Raw genomic sequence first — 19,721 nt, 5'->3', positions numbered from 1 at the left:
GCGCGGAGTGTTATGTGCCTTCGGCATATTCCGATTCCTGGATACATGCACGCATATTCGGGTTGGAAAGGGGGTAACCCAGGCATCATATTCTGAATTTTTAAAACCCAAATAAGGGCACATTCGGGTTATTGCGCACATTTACGTGACTTTTAAAAAAACAAATACTGCCAATATTTGTGTTTTAAAAGGTTTATTGGCTGCATGTCAGTCATTATGCCCTGAACACACAAAAATCCATGCTAATTCAAAGGAACTATACTCTCTTTTCCTTCAAGCAGATTTGTATAATGTCAAGTTTTCAGTTTGCGCGGCATCAGATTGACTTGTTTGTCACTGGAACATTTTTATGGATTCTACAACAAAGTGCGTGGACGCGTGTGTTTTTGTTTGATAATTTAATCTCCTGTAGGGGAAAACAGGCATGCATTTGCTTGTTATTGTTGTCTCCTGCTCTCCCTCAACCTCCAGCTTCCTTTGAGGAGATGAAAACTAAACAGAGCTGAACCTGATCTTGCCTGTCTCTCTCTCTCTCTCTCTCTCTCACACACACACACACACACACACACCTTGCACAAACATGCCTGCGTGCAGACGCTCCCTGTGTGGTCCCGCACGTCGTCAAATCTTCACACGGTTGCCGCCAAACCCTCCTGATGCTTATCCGCGTGCTTTTTCAGAGGGAGTAAAATATGAGAAAAATGCTCAAAGTTGCCCAACATTCATCATTTTCACAGTGATCTGCTTTGAGAGACCGCAGCTTGTTATGTTCTCCCTCTCTTGTATCACCTAATAACACTTGAGCTGGCTGCAATCACTGTCAGTCAGCATCAGTGCGATGATAATGCTCAAGTATTACACCTTTTGCCCGTGGCTACAATTGCATCGATAAGGCGATAAGTCATTTCTTTGTCTCGTCTGGCTCAGGACCGCACTGGCGAGTGTTTAAAGAGGACCGGAGCCAGTGTGGCACTCACTTCCATCAGCAACGTCACCGCCTTCTTCATGGCCGCCCTCATTCCCATCCCCGCGCTACGGGCGTTCTCATTACAGGTAAGTACAGTTCTAATTTCAAAGGATTTTTTTCCCCATGGGGAATAATGGAAAGAGGGACTCATTTGTTTCAGGCAAGAAAAAAAAACCTCTATGGGCAGTGCTTTTAGTAACATTTAAATGTTTGCCACTCATACAAGTGTAAAAAGAATACAATGCGTTTAGAACGAAGTCAAATTAACCACCTTGGGAAGACGTTCTGGAGAGGGAAATATACATTTCTCGCAGTCATGCAGTCTACTAATGACACTTAGAGGTACTGCGTGAATTTGTAATTGTTGTTTTGTGTAGAATAAGTTTATATGGTAGCATTTCAAATAAAGTAAAATTACCTTGTGTATGGAATTGCATTGATCATAATTTACAGAGCAGCCAGATCTCAGTAGCTACTCTATGTCATAGAAAACTCAATTTCCTCTTCGATGGCTATCATTACACAGTTTTCATACATTTATCACTCGTACCCCTTCTCTAGTGGCATAAAATATACAGGCCAAGAAAACACTTGTGCAGTCAATGCTTTCAAAGTTCACTAATATCTCGAGATGGATCTGACGGTTTAAACTCCAAGTTGTGTTTGACTTTTGAGGTGTAGTTTTCCAGAACATTTTGATTGAGTGGTTCAGCTTTGGATGTTCCTTTGGACTATGTTTGTGTGCGAGAAGTGTGTCTGTTAGGAGAAGTGTGAATTTAAATTGAAATCCACCTCCCCCCAGGGTCGCTCGGTTATCTATCCAGAGTGTGGATGAGGTCCATGTAACTGAATCTCTATGTGTACGTGTGCCATGCGTATGTGTAAGTTTGCAGGAAATGTAGAATCCGCGCGGGAGGTTTAAATAGCAATGAACCGCAATGATTTAACTGTACGTGTGTGCATGTGTATAAAGATGGGGGCAGGCATTGTCCATGGGGGGGCTCTGACTTCTCTTACATCTGTCACATATTATTGACATCATAAGAACAATGAAAAGTGGGACAAAACGGGTGGTCTGTCACTGCACCCCAAAGGCCTCACTCTTATGCTATAAAGTGGTTTAATACAATAGAGGAATCAATTAGGCGTTGCGCAAATGATTTAGCACTAGATAATGGAAATTTACTAGAATTAGCTGATCAGATAAAAATCTACAGGGGATCCTCGGTTTACAAAGGAATTGCGTTCCTCCAGCTGTAACTTGACCTAAATTTGCACATAAGTCCAGACACATACACACAATAGCAAAGTCATCATTTCAGTGTATGCTGCTGTGCAAATTTGTTGCACACTGTTTATAACCTTGAAACATCAAATGCCATCATAAACCAACAACAAGACCCTGTATTTGTCTTTAGACGCGGTGAAGGCCCAGGTACATGTGAACAGTTATGTTTGTTTTCACAAGTGGCTCATTGGTTTGTATCAGTGGACAACAGCTATCGTCAGGTTGTATTCTGCTCATATCTCACAGTTTGAGGAAGCACAAAGTAAGGCGACTGTTCGGGGTCCTCATACATCCTACGGACAAAAGTATTAGGACACCTGCTCATTATAACTTGTACCGTCTTATTATTATTATTATTATTATTATTACACTCCAAATTGCCCCTAGGTGTGATTGTGAGTGCGGATGTTTGTCCGTCTCTGTGTGCCCTGCGATTGGCTGGAAACCAGTTCAGGGTGTATCCCACCTACTGCCCGAAGCCAGCTGGGATAGGCTCCAGCACGCCCCCGACCCTTGTGAGGATAAGCGGATTGGATAAATAATGGATGGATGGATTGTTATTATTATTATTGTTATCAGGAGCGGAGTCTGAATACTTTAGTAGAAACCAGGGCCAGAGGTGCTCTTACTCAAGGACCTCTGAAGAGGAATGTGGAACAGCTCCATCCTTGGATTACAAGCCCAATATTGAGTCCAAACCAGGAACATTTCCATGATTACCACCACCGCTGATTAAGCCTTGAGCAAGACTGTGTTGAACTTTGGAGGCGACAACATCAATTTAAATATTAATAAGCTGATATGCAGCAGAAGTTGAATTTGCAGTTTGCCGTGGTGGAAAGAAAGATTGCTCTATTTCTGACTGCCAGAGGCTATAATTTGTACAAAATCAACGAATTCACTTTAGGTAATGGTAAGAATGGAGTGCACGTTGGTACTCTTTTATTTAAGGTTAATACAGATAGTATTGCTGTCGTTATTCATGTGGCATAGGAAATAGTCATCTCTCTACTCTCTATAACACACAGAGGCCAGATTTCACCCGAGTGAGTATTAGCTTGTGTGGATGGATGGCTTTAGTACGGGACCTACTTGCCTCGGCATGGCCCTTCCCCCTTTTGACACTTTTCCACCAACATAATCAGGCACTCTTTATAGTAGTTTATAGTTTAGAGCCTGGTTTCCAATGTAAACCAACCGTTTTGTATAGACAAGGCTACAAATGACAAACAAGAAACATACATGCTAACATTAGCACACCCAGCACAGCAGACCCTCATTCCCCATTATCGTTGTTGTTTCTTAGTGTTTCTTTATTCGACTTGCATTCACCGCGGTGCGGTTTTCACAGTTTCTTGCTATATCACGCTACTTTGAAAACAGACCACACCAAATTAATTATTGACTACTGTGCAATGTGTAAGGAGCACATGTGGACAAAAGTATTGAGACACACCCCCGTTAAAAGGGTTCTGACCTCACCTCTTCTGGATTGATGGACAAAAATTCCCCACAGAAACACTCTGACATCTGGACAAAAAAAAAAAAAAAAAGCGGCTCCCCGATACGGCCGATCCATGTTCCACGTGTCCCAATATTTTATCCAGGGAGTGTGTATCTCTCTCAGCAAGAAGCACTTCCTGCTTCCTGTCTTCATTATCTTCCCTCCCCCGTGTCACTAAAGGGCAGGGAATTGTGTCCAGATAACGGCACAAAGACGCACAGTGGAACACACACGTTCATGTGTTGAAGACAGATGTGATGGTAAATCTTCCCGCTCGGAGGTCACTGAGCGGTCAACTTAAGTGTGTGCGTGTGTGTGTGCGTGTTTTGGAGTCATAGGGGATCAGTCTGGACATTAGTGGGCCAATTGAGAATGAATTGTTTTTGCGCGCTGTCTGTTGTTGCCTCTCACATTACTCCTGACTGCATAGTGAGCTGAGGAATGAGGGGGACGGCACAGATGTTTGTATGTGTGTGTGCGTGTTCATGTGTGTGTTGAAAAGAAGTTTGTGGTGTAGCTTTGTTGGTTGTTGTGTATACGTGCATATTTTGGTGTGTAAGAGTTGTCTGCCCCTCACCTCAGGCCTCTTGACTTCTTGGGTGGTCTCTCACACACACACACACACACAGGGCTGTGTGTGTGCCTATCAGGGTGTGTTTGTGTGTCTGTGTGTAGCGGTCTGGCAGCCACGCAAGTCCCAGATTACGCACCGGGCAGCGCCCCAGTCGAAGTCAACTCCTCCCCGTCATTATGATCCTCCTTTCGCTCAGTGCACCACCTTCACAAGCTCAAGCACAATACTGCGCCTACTTTTATACACATACCTCATACATTTTTGGGGCATATTCAAGTGTTTCAGCCTTGAAAGGAACATTGAATGGCAATTTGTTGCCCTTGACACAGGCTTATTCTTATTCTAAAAGTACATTCTAATCTTCAGTCTTAAAATGTTAAAAGGTACAAGAAATGTCATTGTTGTTTAATTGTGTATCAAATATACATTGTATAAGAAATGACATTTTCACCTACAATTCATGCCGTTGCAATGTTAACAAATAATGTACCTGAATTAACTATTCAGTCTTTTTTTTTTTTTTTTACTTGTTTCATTTGTTGCATGGTTTGATTTAGTAGTCTTCGGCACGTCATATGTAAAATGTTTAGTTCTGATTGTTTTAATTTTTTTTTTTTTTTTTAGTGTAAATAATTAATTTTATAGCGGTAAATAATTTATTATAAACATTCAATGCAATATTCCATTAACTGTCAATCAATTAAAAATGAAGGCAAATAGTAATAGAAAAATAATGCCGTTAAAACATATTGAAAAAATAGAGTAATGCTAGTTTATTTTCTTAAGCCATTACGAGCATGTTAAAAAAAATAATAAGAAAAATAAAATGTAACACGAGTGATGTGGCCAAAAATATTCTTGCATCTATTTTTGAGGTTATACTTTGCTGAGATGTGCTCACATGATACTGAGAGCTGTTTCTAATATTTTGACCATCTCATGTAGCTGAATAAGGTAACAAAAATATATAGTATTATTGTTCCCCTCCCTCAAATACAATAAATATGGTAACCCAAACATTATGTCATTCAGGAGCAAATGTTCAATAAATCACACTCTTCTTTCCTCTATTAAAGTGGCTTTTTATTTTGGCTAACTTCAAGTTTTTTGTGTTACCGGCAGGCTGCTGTGGTGGTGGTGTTTAACTTTGCCATGGTACTGCTCATCTTCCCGGCCATCCTCAGCATGGACTTGTACCGCCGAGAAGACAGACGCTTCGACATTTTCTGCTGCTTCTACAGGTATGGACGCACACACCAACTACTTTCTGTGATCTGACAGTAACTATGTCTGACACACACAGCCTTTTTACTCTAATGGCTTCTCAAGTTGTCTAGTGCTGTCTGATGGCCTGCTTTATTTGTTGTTTGTCTGCCTTGGCCTTTGTTGTGAAAGCCTCGCCAGTCTACTGCCAGTCTGGGCATGCTTTTTGGCAGCGTACTCGCACAGATGTGCACAGTACACACACACACACACTCAAAGTTAAATCCTGGTTGGCTCAGCTCCTCATTTTCCGGAAAACACAGCGTTAGGTACACCTGCAATAATCGAATGAGAGCCAATTCAAGAGCTCCATCAAAAGGACAGTAATAGAGCTGAACCTCCCAGGCCGAACACAATCTATTCCGGGAAGTTTTTTTTCATTTGTTTTTGTATTTCAAAATACCTCTTCCCTTGAGAAATACTTGAAATTGTCTGATAATGTTGAAAATTCTCACTTACGGAGACTGCCTCCAAAAGCAGGGTCGGGAGTCAACCTCAATCCCCTATTCAGCATCGGTGCCATTTATACAGAACAGCAATTTGAGAAAAATGGAGAGAAAAAAATGCCTGATTTTATGAACAGTATACCGCGCTGTGTAAAAGGGGCTTCTGATACTACGTCGGAAGGTGGTAAATTGCTGCCTCGCCTCTGTCCCCAAATCCGGTGTCGTTGCCATTCATTACAAAACAGCGACAGAAAGAAAAGGTGTTAAGCAGACAACTTTTACAAGTAGTATAAAAAGGGACCATTGATATTATCTCTAAAGTTGGAAATTGCTACTGTCTAGTTCATGCCCCCATTCCATGTCTCTGCCATTTAGAAAAAACTGCAAAATGAAAAAAAAAAAAAAAAAAGCCAGCTTTTACAAGGTCCTGTTTGTTGAGTTCTAACGTGTCTATCTTTACAGCCCCTGTGCCAACCGCGTGATCCAGATGGAGCCTCAGGCGTACCTGGATGGATCAGACGGCAGTCGCTACAGCTCTCCGCCATCCTACCGCACGGCGCTCCCCTCGTACCACACGCCTCCGCCCAGCTACAGCCCGCCGCCCACCTACAGCAGCCACGGCTTTGCCCAGCAGACCCAGATCACCATGCAGTCCACAGTGCAGCTCCGGACCGAGTACGACCCCCGCACGCAGGCTTTCTACACCACAGCCGAGCCCCGGTCTCAGATCTCCGTGCAGCCCATCAACCCGCCCCCCGCCCGGAGCAACCCTCAAAACGACTACTACAACAACAACAATAACAACAGCGGGAGGCGCAGTCACCGGACTGCTCAATATCGTCACTCCGGGGCTCCAGCTGCCGCTTCGGGCGCAGCCCCTCAGCAGGATTCTGCTTCAGGAAGCAGCCAGAGCCCGGACAATAACAACTCCACACGGGACTTGCTCTCCCAGTTCGGGGAGGCTTCGATCGGCGTGAGGTGCATGGAACCTCCCTGCACCCGCTGGACACTGGCTTCTTTCGCTGAGAAGCATTACGCTCCGTTTCTGCTGCAGTCCACCACCAAGGTAGGCAGAGCAGAGTGGCTTCTGTGCGACTGTGTGGGAGTTTGAACGAGGAGAATTAGTCACCAGAGCTCATGACAGAGTAGGAGGAAATCTGGAGTCATGTCCTATCTGAATCACACACAGTCTGACCTCAGTCTAGTGGGTGGCCGGCCCTCTCAAAACACTCGCACAACTCAAATCATCTGGTGGCCTGTACTTGACATCATTACAGAATCTTTTCTTTGTCTTTTCATCGCGCTGTCAAATATTTCTCCACTTTAGCAAATTATTTCATGCGCAATCCTCTCCTAGCTGCCAAACGTCTAAAAGGAACATTCCAGTTTATTCCATCTGCGCTCTTTGATCCACGATTATTAGCCAAATCTGGCAACACATGGTCAGATGATCAGAGGCTTTGTATACAAGATTATACAAGTCCCTTTTAGAAGGAGATGAAACCACAAGTGAATGTTTCTGCCGGTGCGAGCGCTTTGCTCAGAAAATTCCACTTTACTTCCCCGACGTACAAAAGCACAAGATGGTCGGGTTTTGATTTACTGTTTGTTAATAGTATCCATCCATCCATTTTCCGTAGCGCTCGTCCTCATTTGGGTCGCGGGTAAACTGGAGTGCATCCCAGCTGACCTTGGATGAGAAAAGCATGGTACACGGGGGAAGCCGAGATTTACACCTACTAGCTCTGGACCGTGAGGCAGACGTGCTAACCGGTCCACTAGCCTTACCGTGCTGTCACATGCATAACCAAAGTTCACAGAGGGGTTGTCCATGGGCCAGGGAAGAAGCCGTTACTGTATATTCTGGCACAGATCTGGATAAAGTTGCGTAACTTTAATTTGTTTCACTTTTACAGTCCACTTGCATCAGGATTAAATGGGAGAGTGACACACCAGATGGAATTGCAGTAAAAAAAAAAAAAAAAGTTTGTCATGTGATACTGTTTACAGTCTGCTTGCATCGGGTCAATTTTTCAAACTAAAAAGTTTGCTATCTGTGGTGGATTGGCACCTAAAGGATTGTGGCGCAATACAATTTGCTGACCCGTCATTAAGTTTCTACTTAGTTTTTAATGTTATAAAGGTGAAAATATGAAGTCATAATATTTCATCAATACAGTGATTGTGTTGAAATTGAGAAAACACCTACAATGCATTACAATCCATGTTATGCAGGAGATCAAATTTAAACAAACGCTCAACTGTGTGTAATAGGACCAAGTCTCAAATGATGTGGGGGGGGGTTTGTGCCCCCCACTGTCCTTCCTTTTGCAGGTGGTGGTGATCATGCTCTTCCTCTGCTTGCTGGGGGTCAGTCTGTACGGCACCACCCAGGTGCGGGACGGCCTGGAGCTGACCGATATTGTGCCGCGGGAGACCAGCGAGTATGATTTCATCGGCGCCCAGTTCAAGTTCTTCTCCTTCTACAACATGTACGTGGTGACGCAGCGGGCCGACTATGCTCACAAACAGCCGCTGCTGCACCAGCTGCACCGCAGGTTCCGCACCGTGCGCTACGTGCTGAAGGAGGACAATGGACAGCTGCCCCCCATGTGGCTACACTACTTCAGGGACTGGCTGCAAGGTATGACATGAAATGAGATTTGTCCAATTTTCTTAAACCATCTGGAATACAGTCAGTAAAGCAAGTGACACTTGACAAACTCTACTACTCTACAAACGTTGTTCACACTGCATGGCATGATGCCCAATTCAGATTTTTTTTTTTTTTTTTTTTTTTTTTTTTTTTTTAATACGATCTTTTTATTTACTCGTTTACGTAACAAAAACAACTTATAATGTGAACAGGTAAGAACTAATCACGGCTCACGTGTTTTCTGAAACTGAGCCATGATTGGCCGTTATCTGAGCCCTGAGCAGCGGTGATGTCATTTTCAGTCGACAGCAAGTGGCAAAATGGCCGCCCCCTGAGGTGGACAAAAACGGGTGGATTTTACTGCTTATTAACTTATATTTCATAAAGGCAATATTAATCAGGATGCCATGTTTCAACTCGTGGGCCTGCATAAAACATATTCTTGTCAAGAAATTTTGCGGGTTGTCTTTGCATTTGACTTTTTAATAAGTGGCCATGTGTATCACGTTGATTCTTCATCCCATAACACCCATCGTGAGGCTGATCAATCTTTTGGCATAAGTAAACAAAGAAAAAGCAGTTAATCCACTAATTCTCACTGTTCCGAAGTCTAGTGAGGTTTACTCGCGCAAAAAGTTGTCTCGTTGACATCATTTGTGACGGCCCAAGAAAGCAATTCCTTAAATTCTGTTAAGTCACGTACGACAGGGACGTGCACTCGCTGACTTTGTCCTGTGGACATGTAAGTGTGTGCGCGTGAGCGCGGGCGTGCATGTGTAAACCACACAGAGAGAGCCTATGTGTGTGATATTGATGTGTGCAATGGTGGGACAAATTGGAGCCAGACAGGCCTGAGGAACGAGACCCAAAACAACATCTCCCGCAGTCGGCCCTCTGCGCGAGTATTGGGAGAGCGCGGCACAGGCACATATGGATGAAGAAAAGGGGACACATGTTCTTGATATTTTCCCCCTAATGGTCTCTATGAATAAAAAACACAACATTTTCAGCTTTTTCCAAGGTGGTTCAGGGCCAGTTATCATATTAAATAAGTCAATCTTGTTAGCCAGTTGTACAGTTCAAGTTTCTGGTGTTGAGTTGTGTGTGTGTGTGTGTGTGTGTGATCGCACAGGTCTGCAGCAGGCATTCGACAAGGACTGGGAGGCCGGCTGCATTACTCTGAACAGCTACAAGAACGGCTCTGACGACGGCGTCTTGGCGTACAAGCTTCTGGTGCAGACGGGACGCAGAGACAAGCCGATCAACTTCAACCTGGTAAGCTTCAGCCGTCATATGAGATGCGTCTGCCCGTGTAGCCGCCATTTGATTGGGCCAAGAGGAACGACGCCCACCTCGCAAACTCGCCCCCCACCCCCCCCCCCCCTTTTCCCACTCCTTGTCTGTCTTCCTTCATCGTCTCGCGCTTTGTGATGACTTTACCGAGCTGAGGAATTTAAAGCTCTCGCTGGGACCCTCTGCCCGCCTTCTGAAAAACCTATTAACTCTTGCCGCGCGTTAGCGTGTGATGGATGAACGTGCGTGAGGGGTTCCGACAGCGGGATGTCTCCCCGTAGCATGCAGCCTGTCAGCTTAACACTTTGTCTGGGATTCCAAGGCCGAGCACAAAGAAGCTGTTGCGTGAAACTACAACCAGAACCCATCGACAAGATCATGTTAACGGGCGTTCTCCAGTTCAAAGGTGGAAATTGCTTGTTTTAAAGGGGACGTAGAGAAAATAGACTTTTCACTGACTTGTACGTACATATTTGGGTCCTCCGGAGTGCCGCCATCCATTAAGTGAGATATTAAGATACCAAGTAAATCTTTTGTTAACTGTGAAATTATGTCTGCACTTGTAACAGTAGGCCTAATTTCATTAATACCAACTTCATTCACATGTTACATGATCAGTTGGTGAAGGTCCAGAGACACTTTTAAGTGCCGCTGTGTGAAATGCTATCATGCAGAGGAACTATGATGCAGAGCACTCACGTCCTCTATGGGTGTGCTATCATGTCAAAGTCAAAAGGTAAGAAAAGCTGCACTCACTTTACTAGATTGCTCGGTGAGTGTCAGTGCAGTGTAGTGATAGACAGATTATCAAAAGGGTTGATTATCAGGCTGATATTCAACATTTGGGCACATATTGGCATCTGATGTTTTTTTGTTTTTTTTAAATCCGGGGTTTTGGGCAAGTTTAAGACCATTCCTGTAATCGTACCGGTACTGTTAAGCAATTTGTGTCTTATCCAGAGAGGCTTCAACATCGTTGGTGATCAGCGTCAGAAATGCTGCTGAGTTAATACCTCCACTCAAATAAGCTTATATCCAGTGCGGAACTGGAGAGGAAATGACACCAGCTAAATTCTCAGCGGGAGGTCGGGATAGCAACACAAAGTGGGATTAACATCATGCCTTCTCTTTGCCAGCACAGAGATGCAAACTTCTGACAATGGCTGATAAAAGGGGGGTGTTAATACCATATGGGTGACTTAAACCACTGTTGCTTGCTCATTGGCATTGGACAAAAATGAACATACATGCTAGCATTAGCTTACGCTCAAGTTGTGTCTTGCTCCACCGTCTCCACCTTTTGGCAGGGGTCCTTAGAATCCTCTGAGACAAAAAATTGTCTCCTCTTAACCGTGACGTAACTACAGGAGAACCTCGTTTCCCTCAATTGCTGTTTTTTAGCGTCCCAACTGTTGTCTCCATGCTAGTGGTAGCATACCCTCTTGTTGTGTTTTAGTTCTGAATGCTGTAGCATTATACAGGTCTTACTCAGTCTCCATTTTTCTACAGCAGTCTTCTCCAATAAAATGTCTCTTCTAAGCAAGAAGCATGTACTTCTTGGTGAGACTCTCATTTCCCTAAATTGTTCTTTGGTATCGTACAAACTGATACATTAAATGGCTGAATCTTCTGATTCATGTGCAGTATACTACATCACTTCCTGCACCAATGTCCTACCCTGGACAACGTCAAGAAAGTTGTTGCATTTCCTGCTGTTCAGCTTCACCAAGACCCTTTGGAATCCCCCTCCTTTTCTCCTCCCCAAGCGCACCACTACTGCGTCCCCTTTCAACCAGGAAAGCCGAAGCACGCGGTTCCTTTTCACGCCGCTCTGTGTGCGTTTGTTGCGCTTTGACTAAGGAGTGACTTCTATCAGGAGCTGGGTTTGTCCATAGCGTCAGGCATTGTGCGCAGGGGGTCAGGAGAAGCAAGCACAAGCAACATTTGTACAGATGTCGTGTTATTTTTATTGCTCTCCTCCATTTGCTGGGTGGCATTTCCTTCAGTGTTAACAACCAGGTTAACTACACACAGACGGGCTCAGGGACTCCAGCCAATTTTTTTTATTGTTACGCTAACTCAAGCAATTTTTTTTTTTTTTTTTTACTTCACAAAAAAAAAACCCAAATCTACCTAAGCCCATTAGTATGGCTTCACCCCCCAGACCTTTCCCTTCCTCCCTAGAAGGAGGAATTTACGGCTGAGTGAAGGGAGAGTGGCAGGGCAATGTATAGTAAAGCTTCTAACTCCCAAGGCAAGGTTACACTCCTTTGCCTCCACATGGGAGGCCAAGAACAAGAGCCTTCACTTTGTCGACAAAGTTTAACAGCATCGGAAAGAAAGAAAAAAAACAAGCTCAATAGTATTTTATAGAAGTCATGGACTTGGCTTAAAGCAAATAAAAGCCTCTCTTATAGGTGTCTCCTTTTTCCTATCAGGAAAAACACCGGTAACAACCGTAATTGCATCAGTCGACACACGCACGTTAAAAAGTTAGCTGATGAGCCCATTGCTTAGCAAAACAGCAGCACCTGCGTTCCCGATAACATAAACAGAGAGTCACGGTCTTGCGTAATGTTGAGATGACGTCTTTAATTGCAATTAGTATTCCAGTTGGCCAGTGTTTTCCTCACTTTATTGAGCCAAACCACCTATTTTCCATTGGAAAATCTCATGGCACACCACCAAACAAACATGTTTTACTCACAAGTTCACTTTTGGAATCTGGGCCTGTGTAGTTGAACTCAAAGCTACTGTTCTGTTGGATGAATGGCAACAGGAGACACAGGTTTATTGTATCTTCTGCCATCTAGTGGAAGAGTATTGAATTGTTCTGTCTGTCACTACATGTCGCTGGCATTGATAGATACACAAAAATACATGAGTTGTTGTACATACATTTTGGGAAAAATTAAGTGAGATTGGATGATAATACTAATGTGCCCCGGCACAGTGAGCAGGAATAATTGTACTAGACTAACATGTGTTCGCACCACATTGTTGTGTGCGTCAGTGTTTGTGGTTCGGGGAGATGTTTCTCTGCCTTTTGCCATAATCGTGCTTTTTATTTTGTTTTAAATTCCAATGTCATTTCAAATAAATTGTAATACTGTATATTAGTAACATTGTTCAATATTATGCCAAAAACGCATTGCGTAAAAATAAAGGCCTCACCTCATCTACAGTTGATAAAATAAATGGCGCAGACCAATGTGCGGTATTTCCATGTTTTAATGCGGCATGATAATTCGGGGAAGAGCTGTACAGTACAGGAATTTAAAAAAAATTAAACAAGTTAGGCGTCCCGCACCCCCATCCATCAGTTGGAAAGAGAGATGAACCAATAATATTTACAGTCTTATTTTGAACGCTATGCTAGTACTCTGCCCTCATGCATGTGCTTAAATATGCATTGCTGTGGTCACAATTGCTCATTGAGTGTTTTCAATTCAGCATGTCTTCTTGCTTCAATATTTTTTCATTTGAATCAAGTTATGCTAGGATTTCCTTTAAAACAACAAAGAATTGTTATAAAGTTCATGTCTGTGAAAAGATCAGAACGTAGGACTCAGTTGCTTTATCTGTTTTGCCAGCTGACGCGTCACAGACTTGTGGACGCCGACGGGATCATCAACCCCGGAGCTTTCTACATCTACCTGACGGCCTGGGTCAGCAACGACCCGGTGGCCTATGCTGCGTCGCAGGCCAATATTCGCCCGCATCCTCCCGAGTGGATCCATGACCGCACCGACTCCATGCCCGAGACGCGCCTCAGCAGTAAGTAAACGTGCCTCATGGTCACAAAATACGACAAGGATAGTCATATTTCCCCTGAGAAAAAGAACAGCTGGTCTCACTGATGTGTAAAATAAGTATAACGTCGCTGTCCTGTGGAAAAACACTTATCTCCAATTTTGGAAACTTTTGTCATTTTCACATTAATGCGATGTCTGTAACGCGGAAACACCATTCATGTAAAAATAAGAAAATGAAAAAAAAAGTGGAGGTAAGTGTTTTTCACATGACAATAACGACATGCATGAAGTACCGTAACGGGGAAAATCATCATACAAGCGAAACTGAGCAATATAAACGTATAATATTGGTAGCAGCACAATAATGATACACTCTAAGCATTAATGTAAACCTTATACACATACATACACTTACAGAAATTACATCTTAATAGGCATATGAGGAGAACTGACATGGATACAGTTCACTTAGAAAAGCGTTCTGCCATTTAGTTCCTGAAAACGGCCACAATAGCGCACATTGATATTGGTGACTGCTGTCGGTCGCCGTTGCGAGTACCCAGGACATTTAAATAAACACACTTCTAAGACACATTTAAACCTGTTTATATATTAAGCAATGAATAACACAAAAATACTCACGACGATTACAGGGATGGTGAAGCTTCTGTAATACAACACAAGGTGTGTTATTTGTAACACAATATGATCCTTTTTTTCTTCACATTTTCTGAATGTGAGCAGTGTTTACCACTTGTGGTTTACGGTTGTCTGCCTCTAAGCCCTGAGTGAGGTAGTAGTCTTTACTGTGCCACCGTGGCGGGTGCGCTTTAATGTAGCGCGGGCTCAGGTTGCCGGACCGAACACCAGGGCGCCATTAATGGTGCCTGTGGCATGCTCGTGCGGGGGCTCCCTGTCATTACGCATGCATACATTATTAAAGCTAATACACCCCGTTCATGCCCCGCACGTCCACTGCAATTCGCTCATGTTGTTGTTTGATTTCCACCCTGTGATTTGAAGTCAGAAAGTACTCCACGTGGGGGAGGACAACGATTGGATAATGAGGGCGGGTAGCACAATTGGATAACAAGTAGCAAGTTTCTGGGAAAGAGATGATTTTATAGCTGAGATTATAATGAACTGAAGTCCGGCACCTGCAGCCACACACCCGAGAGCCAGTTAATATTCCTAAAATTATGCAACACATATTTTTATTATGTTTCACAGCACTTCGATTAGGGTGTGGTAATGGACATTGTGACATTGCAATTACAGCCGATCAACATTAGCTCTGACACTCGGGTGTGTCTGGAACTGATAGGCCCTCATTAGGCCAGCTGGCCCACAGACTAGCTGGCTTGGACTCAATGGAGCTCTGTTTCACACTGTTCCATCCACCCCCACCACACACACGCGCACACACACACACAGATTTAATAGCTGCTCCCCGACTTCATATTGGTGGTTTGGCCAAGAATAATCCTAAATTAGCGACTATATATTATTACTACTATTGCATGAATGCTGAAAAGCGTTCCAACTTCAAAATCTTCAGCTAATTCGTGAAGTATTTTTAAAATTCCCTAAATTCCCACATCGTTCAGTATTTCGAATGGCATGATAAATTCGCCCATTTTTTGCAAATTCAGAAATTTAAATTTGTCAACCATCTCAAACCATTCCAAGTTCGAACTGCTCAGCTCATTCAAGTTATCTACGGAACTTTTTTCCATATTCTCAGAATTCCCCAATTTGTCAGTAGTCCACATTTTCATTTACAAAATAAACGCAGACAGTAAATGCTATGTACTTAACACATTTACCTCCTCCTTCCACATTTATCGAAAGTTTGAAACCATTACAACTTCAAAACTTTGCCATAGTGGGACCTCAGTTTTGTGAAACCGTTCCAAAATGTCTGGCTAAAACCAAATTTTATGAAATGCTTTGGTTTTAGTAACAATATTTCTCATAGGCAATAATGTAAATCCCTGTATTTCACTTTATTCTACCGCATTTCAGTTCAGAGTCAGCTCCTCGGCATTCACACACAATTTCGACAGCAGTTGCACTCTCTTGCTAACGCTGTTATTGCTTTTTCTTTTCGTTAGTCCCGGCGGCCGAGCCTATTGAATACGCACAGTTCCCCTTCTACCTCAACGGGCTCCGGGAGACGCCGCAGTTTGTGGAGGCCATCGAGAGCGTGCGGGCCATCTGTGGCAACTACAGCCGCCAAGGCCTGCCCTCCTACCCCAACGGCTACCCCTTCCTCTTCTGGGAACAGTACGTCAGTCTTCGCCACTGGCTCCTGCTCTCCATCAGTGTGGTGCTCGCTTGCACCTTCCTGGTCTGCGCTCTCTTCCTGCTCAACCCGTGGACTGCCGGCATCATTGTGAGTATGGCACACACGCTGCATGCTGGATAATAATTAATAATGGTGGCACCCAGAGATAATGTTGTAAGCTAATTTTCTACTCTCCACAAATCAATAGGAGGCAGCGCACTAATCCAATACTAATAATGAACGGGTCTATTTAAAAAAAATTAAAATCATACATAAGACTCACCAAGTCATAAGGCGCACTACTTTTATGAAGCATTGAATGTGAAATGGTTTATTCGAATTGTATCTTATGTTTATTTGATAGGCGCTACTATGCTAGCTTCAGACCAGCTGACAATATTAGGTAGCACTGCGTGTCTCGCTTGCTTTTGTTCGCCGTGTAATTACACGGGGGTTGCTTCGGACGGAGGAGGGGATCATCTGACAGATGGAAAAAAAAGTTTCACCAGTCAATCTGGTGATTGTGTTATTACTTTGGCTAATGCTAAATGCTATCATGGTTGACACTTCAAGAGCTGTAAGTACAGTAAGTCAATACACTCACCATTATCTTAACATTTTTTTACTTGGTCTCAGCAGCAAGCTGGTTATGTTGTTTACCTTGCGCCAGTCCTGTCCTACATTGTAACGTTGGAAATATGTCACCGGAAAAGGTTTGCGTGTACCGGCGACCGTGGATGGGAATGAGAATGCAAACATGAATACATGAATATGAAAGTAAATAGGAAGGAATTTAACTTAACGTTTCCCTCTCGGTCCCACAGACCACAATGATATTATGACACTTTAGAGCATTGGAAACACACAGCTAGAAACGCTCAGCATGTTGGGCTAGTAGGACTACATTTCCCATGAAGACACAGAAGCAGGAAGTAGTCTTAGCTCAGACGACAAAAACAACTCCTACTAGCATTAGATGCTCATGAGAATGACAGCGCAAACGTAATAGGAAGGCATCAAAGACGACGAACTGAAAAGCTGACATCCATCCATACATAGGGCGCAGCGCACTACAAGGCGCAACTTCGATTTTTGAGAAAATAGACGGATTTTAAGTGCGCCTTACGGTCCGATACGGTATTAAGGTTTTAGAAACGCTTCATGAAATGCTTCGTAACTAGTTTGTTAACATTTTGTAAGCATGTAAGCTAAGCTACATAGTGAGCCAACAGCTAATGCTGAAAAGGTTTTCTAAAAGGACTACTGAAAAGCACCATGAATGTAGCACCAAAAATGATGATGAATTTTTCAAATGTGCCGACAACAACGTTAAGTTGGCAAATTTCCTCCCGCTCTATACTTGGAGGTGTTTTCTGTGTGGTCCAGAGGGCATCTCCAAGAGAGGAGCAGGAAAGGGAAGACGCATCTGCTGAGTGTTATTTTAGCCCCAGCCACCAGTGTTTATCTTGTGCTGTTTAGTCTACTCACACACTCCCAGACACTGAAAAGACGAGGAAAGGACGCAAAGCTGTTCCCAACTTTTAAACCTATAAAAAAAAAGTTTGATTTTATTTCCATCCACCCGACTCCTCCACTCTTTCCTGTCCGTGGCGGTGTTTCCACGGAGACAGGCACACACGCAGGCGTGTGTGTACTCGAACGCATGCGACTGAACGCATAAACACACCAGGACATAATTCACACACAAACAGACACAGACACACACACACATTGCTCTGTTTTTTCTCTCCGGCGGTGGGCTGTATTTTATGGCAGGCAGCCGCCCTGGCCACCCGAGTCCTTGGACTGGGAAGGGAGGAAGGGCCCTCATGTTCATCCGTCCAGTTTTACAAGCGACATCAAAGGACAGGTTATGGAGAGGCGTCAGATTCAACCATCACCAAATGAAGCTTCCTTCAAGCCTCCTCTGTTACTTGATTATGGACTCCTCATAAACGAACAAAACTGACTGATTGTGTAGGTTTAGTTTACTTAATAAATATTGCACAACACAAAATAGATTTATAAACATACGTACAGATATTCATTCAGTAGGAAAATACTTTTCAGAAGGCCAGTTCCCACCTAATATCGATAACAAAATTATTTTTCAGATTGTTTACGTATTCGTTTGTTTTAGCTCAGATGGTGAATTTGGGGCTAATCCTGCTTAATTATATAAAACAATAAAATCATACAATATTTCACCCCGTGTGCAGTGAGTAGTAGTGACTCATAGGAGCTTCTTATATTTTACTGAATTGAAATGTTTTTTTCTCACGCTGCATTTTTCAAATTTATTGAGACACCTGTATATGTGAAGATTTATCAGAATTTGCAAGTAATTATAAAATATATTCTTTAAATATTTGAAAATGCAAAAATATATAATCATTCTCTCTATGAAGCGAGGATGAGTGGTTGGATAATGGATGGGTAGATAAAGAAAAAAATGTATGTTGAAGTGACTTAAATTTGTTAGTGGCATCAATATTTTAAATTCTGTTACCAGTAATCTGTTTATTGGACAAAGTTTTATAGTGTTAATATTAGAAACAACTATGCAGCCAAAATTAGAGAAAAAAATCAGGAAAAAAAACCAAGCGCATAAGCATTTTCCTCTCAATACAGCTTTTATATTGATTATCATTAGATCATACTGCGTTTGGATGAAGATATTTTTGACAGATTTTGTTTTCCTATTTGTTGAACAATCTTTACTTCTGTAAACTAATATTTGGATTCTGGGAAAATAGAAAGGGCATCATGTTGGTGCCTTCTGAACACAACAGGCAACATTACACTTTGAATTGACATTTAGATTTTCTTTTTTTTTTTTTTTAAACTGCACAGTTGAACGCTTGACAAAAAGCAACATCCTGAGTGATCACACGCATCTAAATCCTGGTCATGGAAATGTATGTGTGTAGTCTATTCTAGCGTACTGTTTTACACACACACGCACAGAGTCCCCTCCCTTTGTGCACTTTCTTCAAAGGATTTGGGCCCCATGTAACCAGACACCTGTCAGCTGATAATGGCATTTAGTCCAGGCTCATGTCGCTCTCTTCTCCGTGGCCTCCATACGGACGCACACGTTTCGTACACATGTGCTGGTACTACTGTAGCACATCCGCAAGAGCATCCCATCTGTCTCTGCAGCTGAATCGCACAAGCAGATCACTAAAATCCGCATACATGTACCGACTGTGTCAGCAAATCTTTTCAAGCCCGCATGCTGCATTAACCACGCTGCTGTGGCTTCTGTGCACTGCAGGTTTTGGTGCTGTCCCTCATGACAGTGGAGCTGTTTGGCTTCATGGGGCTGATGGGTATCAAGCTGAGCGCCGTCCCCGTGGTCATCCTCATCGCCTCGGTGGGCATCGGGGTGGAGTTCACTGTCCACGTGGCCCTGGTACGCTCGTAAATTTGACAATCCGTGCACAGCTATGTGCTCCGGCCAGCCGGGCGCTCAAGAATGAGAGGTCATGTGTGTGCTTTTGTGTGTGTTGAAGGCCTTCCTGACAGCCATAGGGGACCGTCACAAGCGGGCAGCGCTGGCTCTGGAGCACATGTTTGCGCCGGTGCTCGACGGCGCCTTCTCAACGTTGTTGGGCGTTCTGATGCTCGCAGGCTCCGAGTTCGACTTCATCGTCAGGTGAGCGCACGTCAACGCTTATGGATACGG

General features: G+C 43.4%; 1 protein-coding gene across 3 annotated transcripts in view; it reads left to right on the top strand.

Moving 5' to 3' along the window:
- The window catches only part of ptch1 (patched 1), a 62,601-nt gene that overhangs the window by 33,432 nt on the left and 9,448 nt on the right, over window positions 1-19,721 (top strand). For all 3 annotated transcript variants that reach the window (XR_015086850.1, XM_086031091.1, XM_086031092.1), the window contains 9 exons: window positions 928-1,053; window positions 5,456-5,574; window positions 6,505-7,108; window positions 8,377-8,686; window positions 9,831-9,973; window positions 13,585-13,768; window positions 15,861-16,141; window positions 19,311-19,448; window positions 19,549-19,691. Coding sequence is in view for 2 of the 3 variants with exons in the window: in XM_086031091.1 (XP_085887217.1) it covers window positions 928-1,053; window positions 5,456-5,574; window positions 6,505-7,108; window positions 8,377-8,686; window positions 9,831-9,973; window positions 13,585-13,768; window positions 15,861-16,141; window positions 19,311-19,448; window positions 19,549-19,691 (2,048 nt within the window). In the remaining variant the exon portion in view is untranslated. The remainder of the gene's footprint in view (window positions 1-927; window positions 1,054-5,455; window positions 5,575-6,504; window positions 7,109-8,376; window positions 8,687-9,830; window positions 9,974-13,584; window positions 13,769-15,860; window positions 16,142-19,310; window positions 19,449-19,548; window positions 19,692-19,721) is intronic.

The sequence above is a fragment of the Filicampus tigris genome, chromosome 5, assembly GCF_054856515.1.
Source record: "Filicampus tigris isolate MCC_2025a chromosome 5, RoL_Ftig_1.0, whole genome shotgun sequence".
In the NCBI taxonomy this organism is placed as follows: domain Eukaryota; kingdom Metazoa; phylum Chordata; class Actinopteri; order Syngnathiformes; family Syngnathidae; genus Filicampus; species Filicampus tigris.
This window is presented reverse-complemented; position numbering and strand designations above follow the sequence as displayed.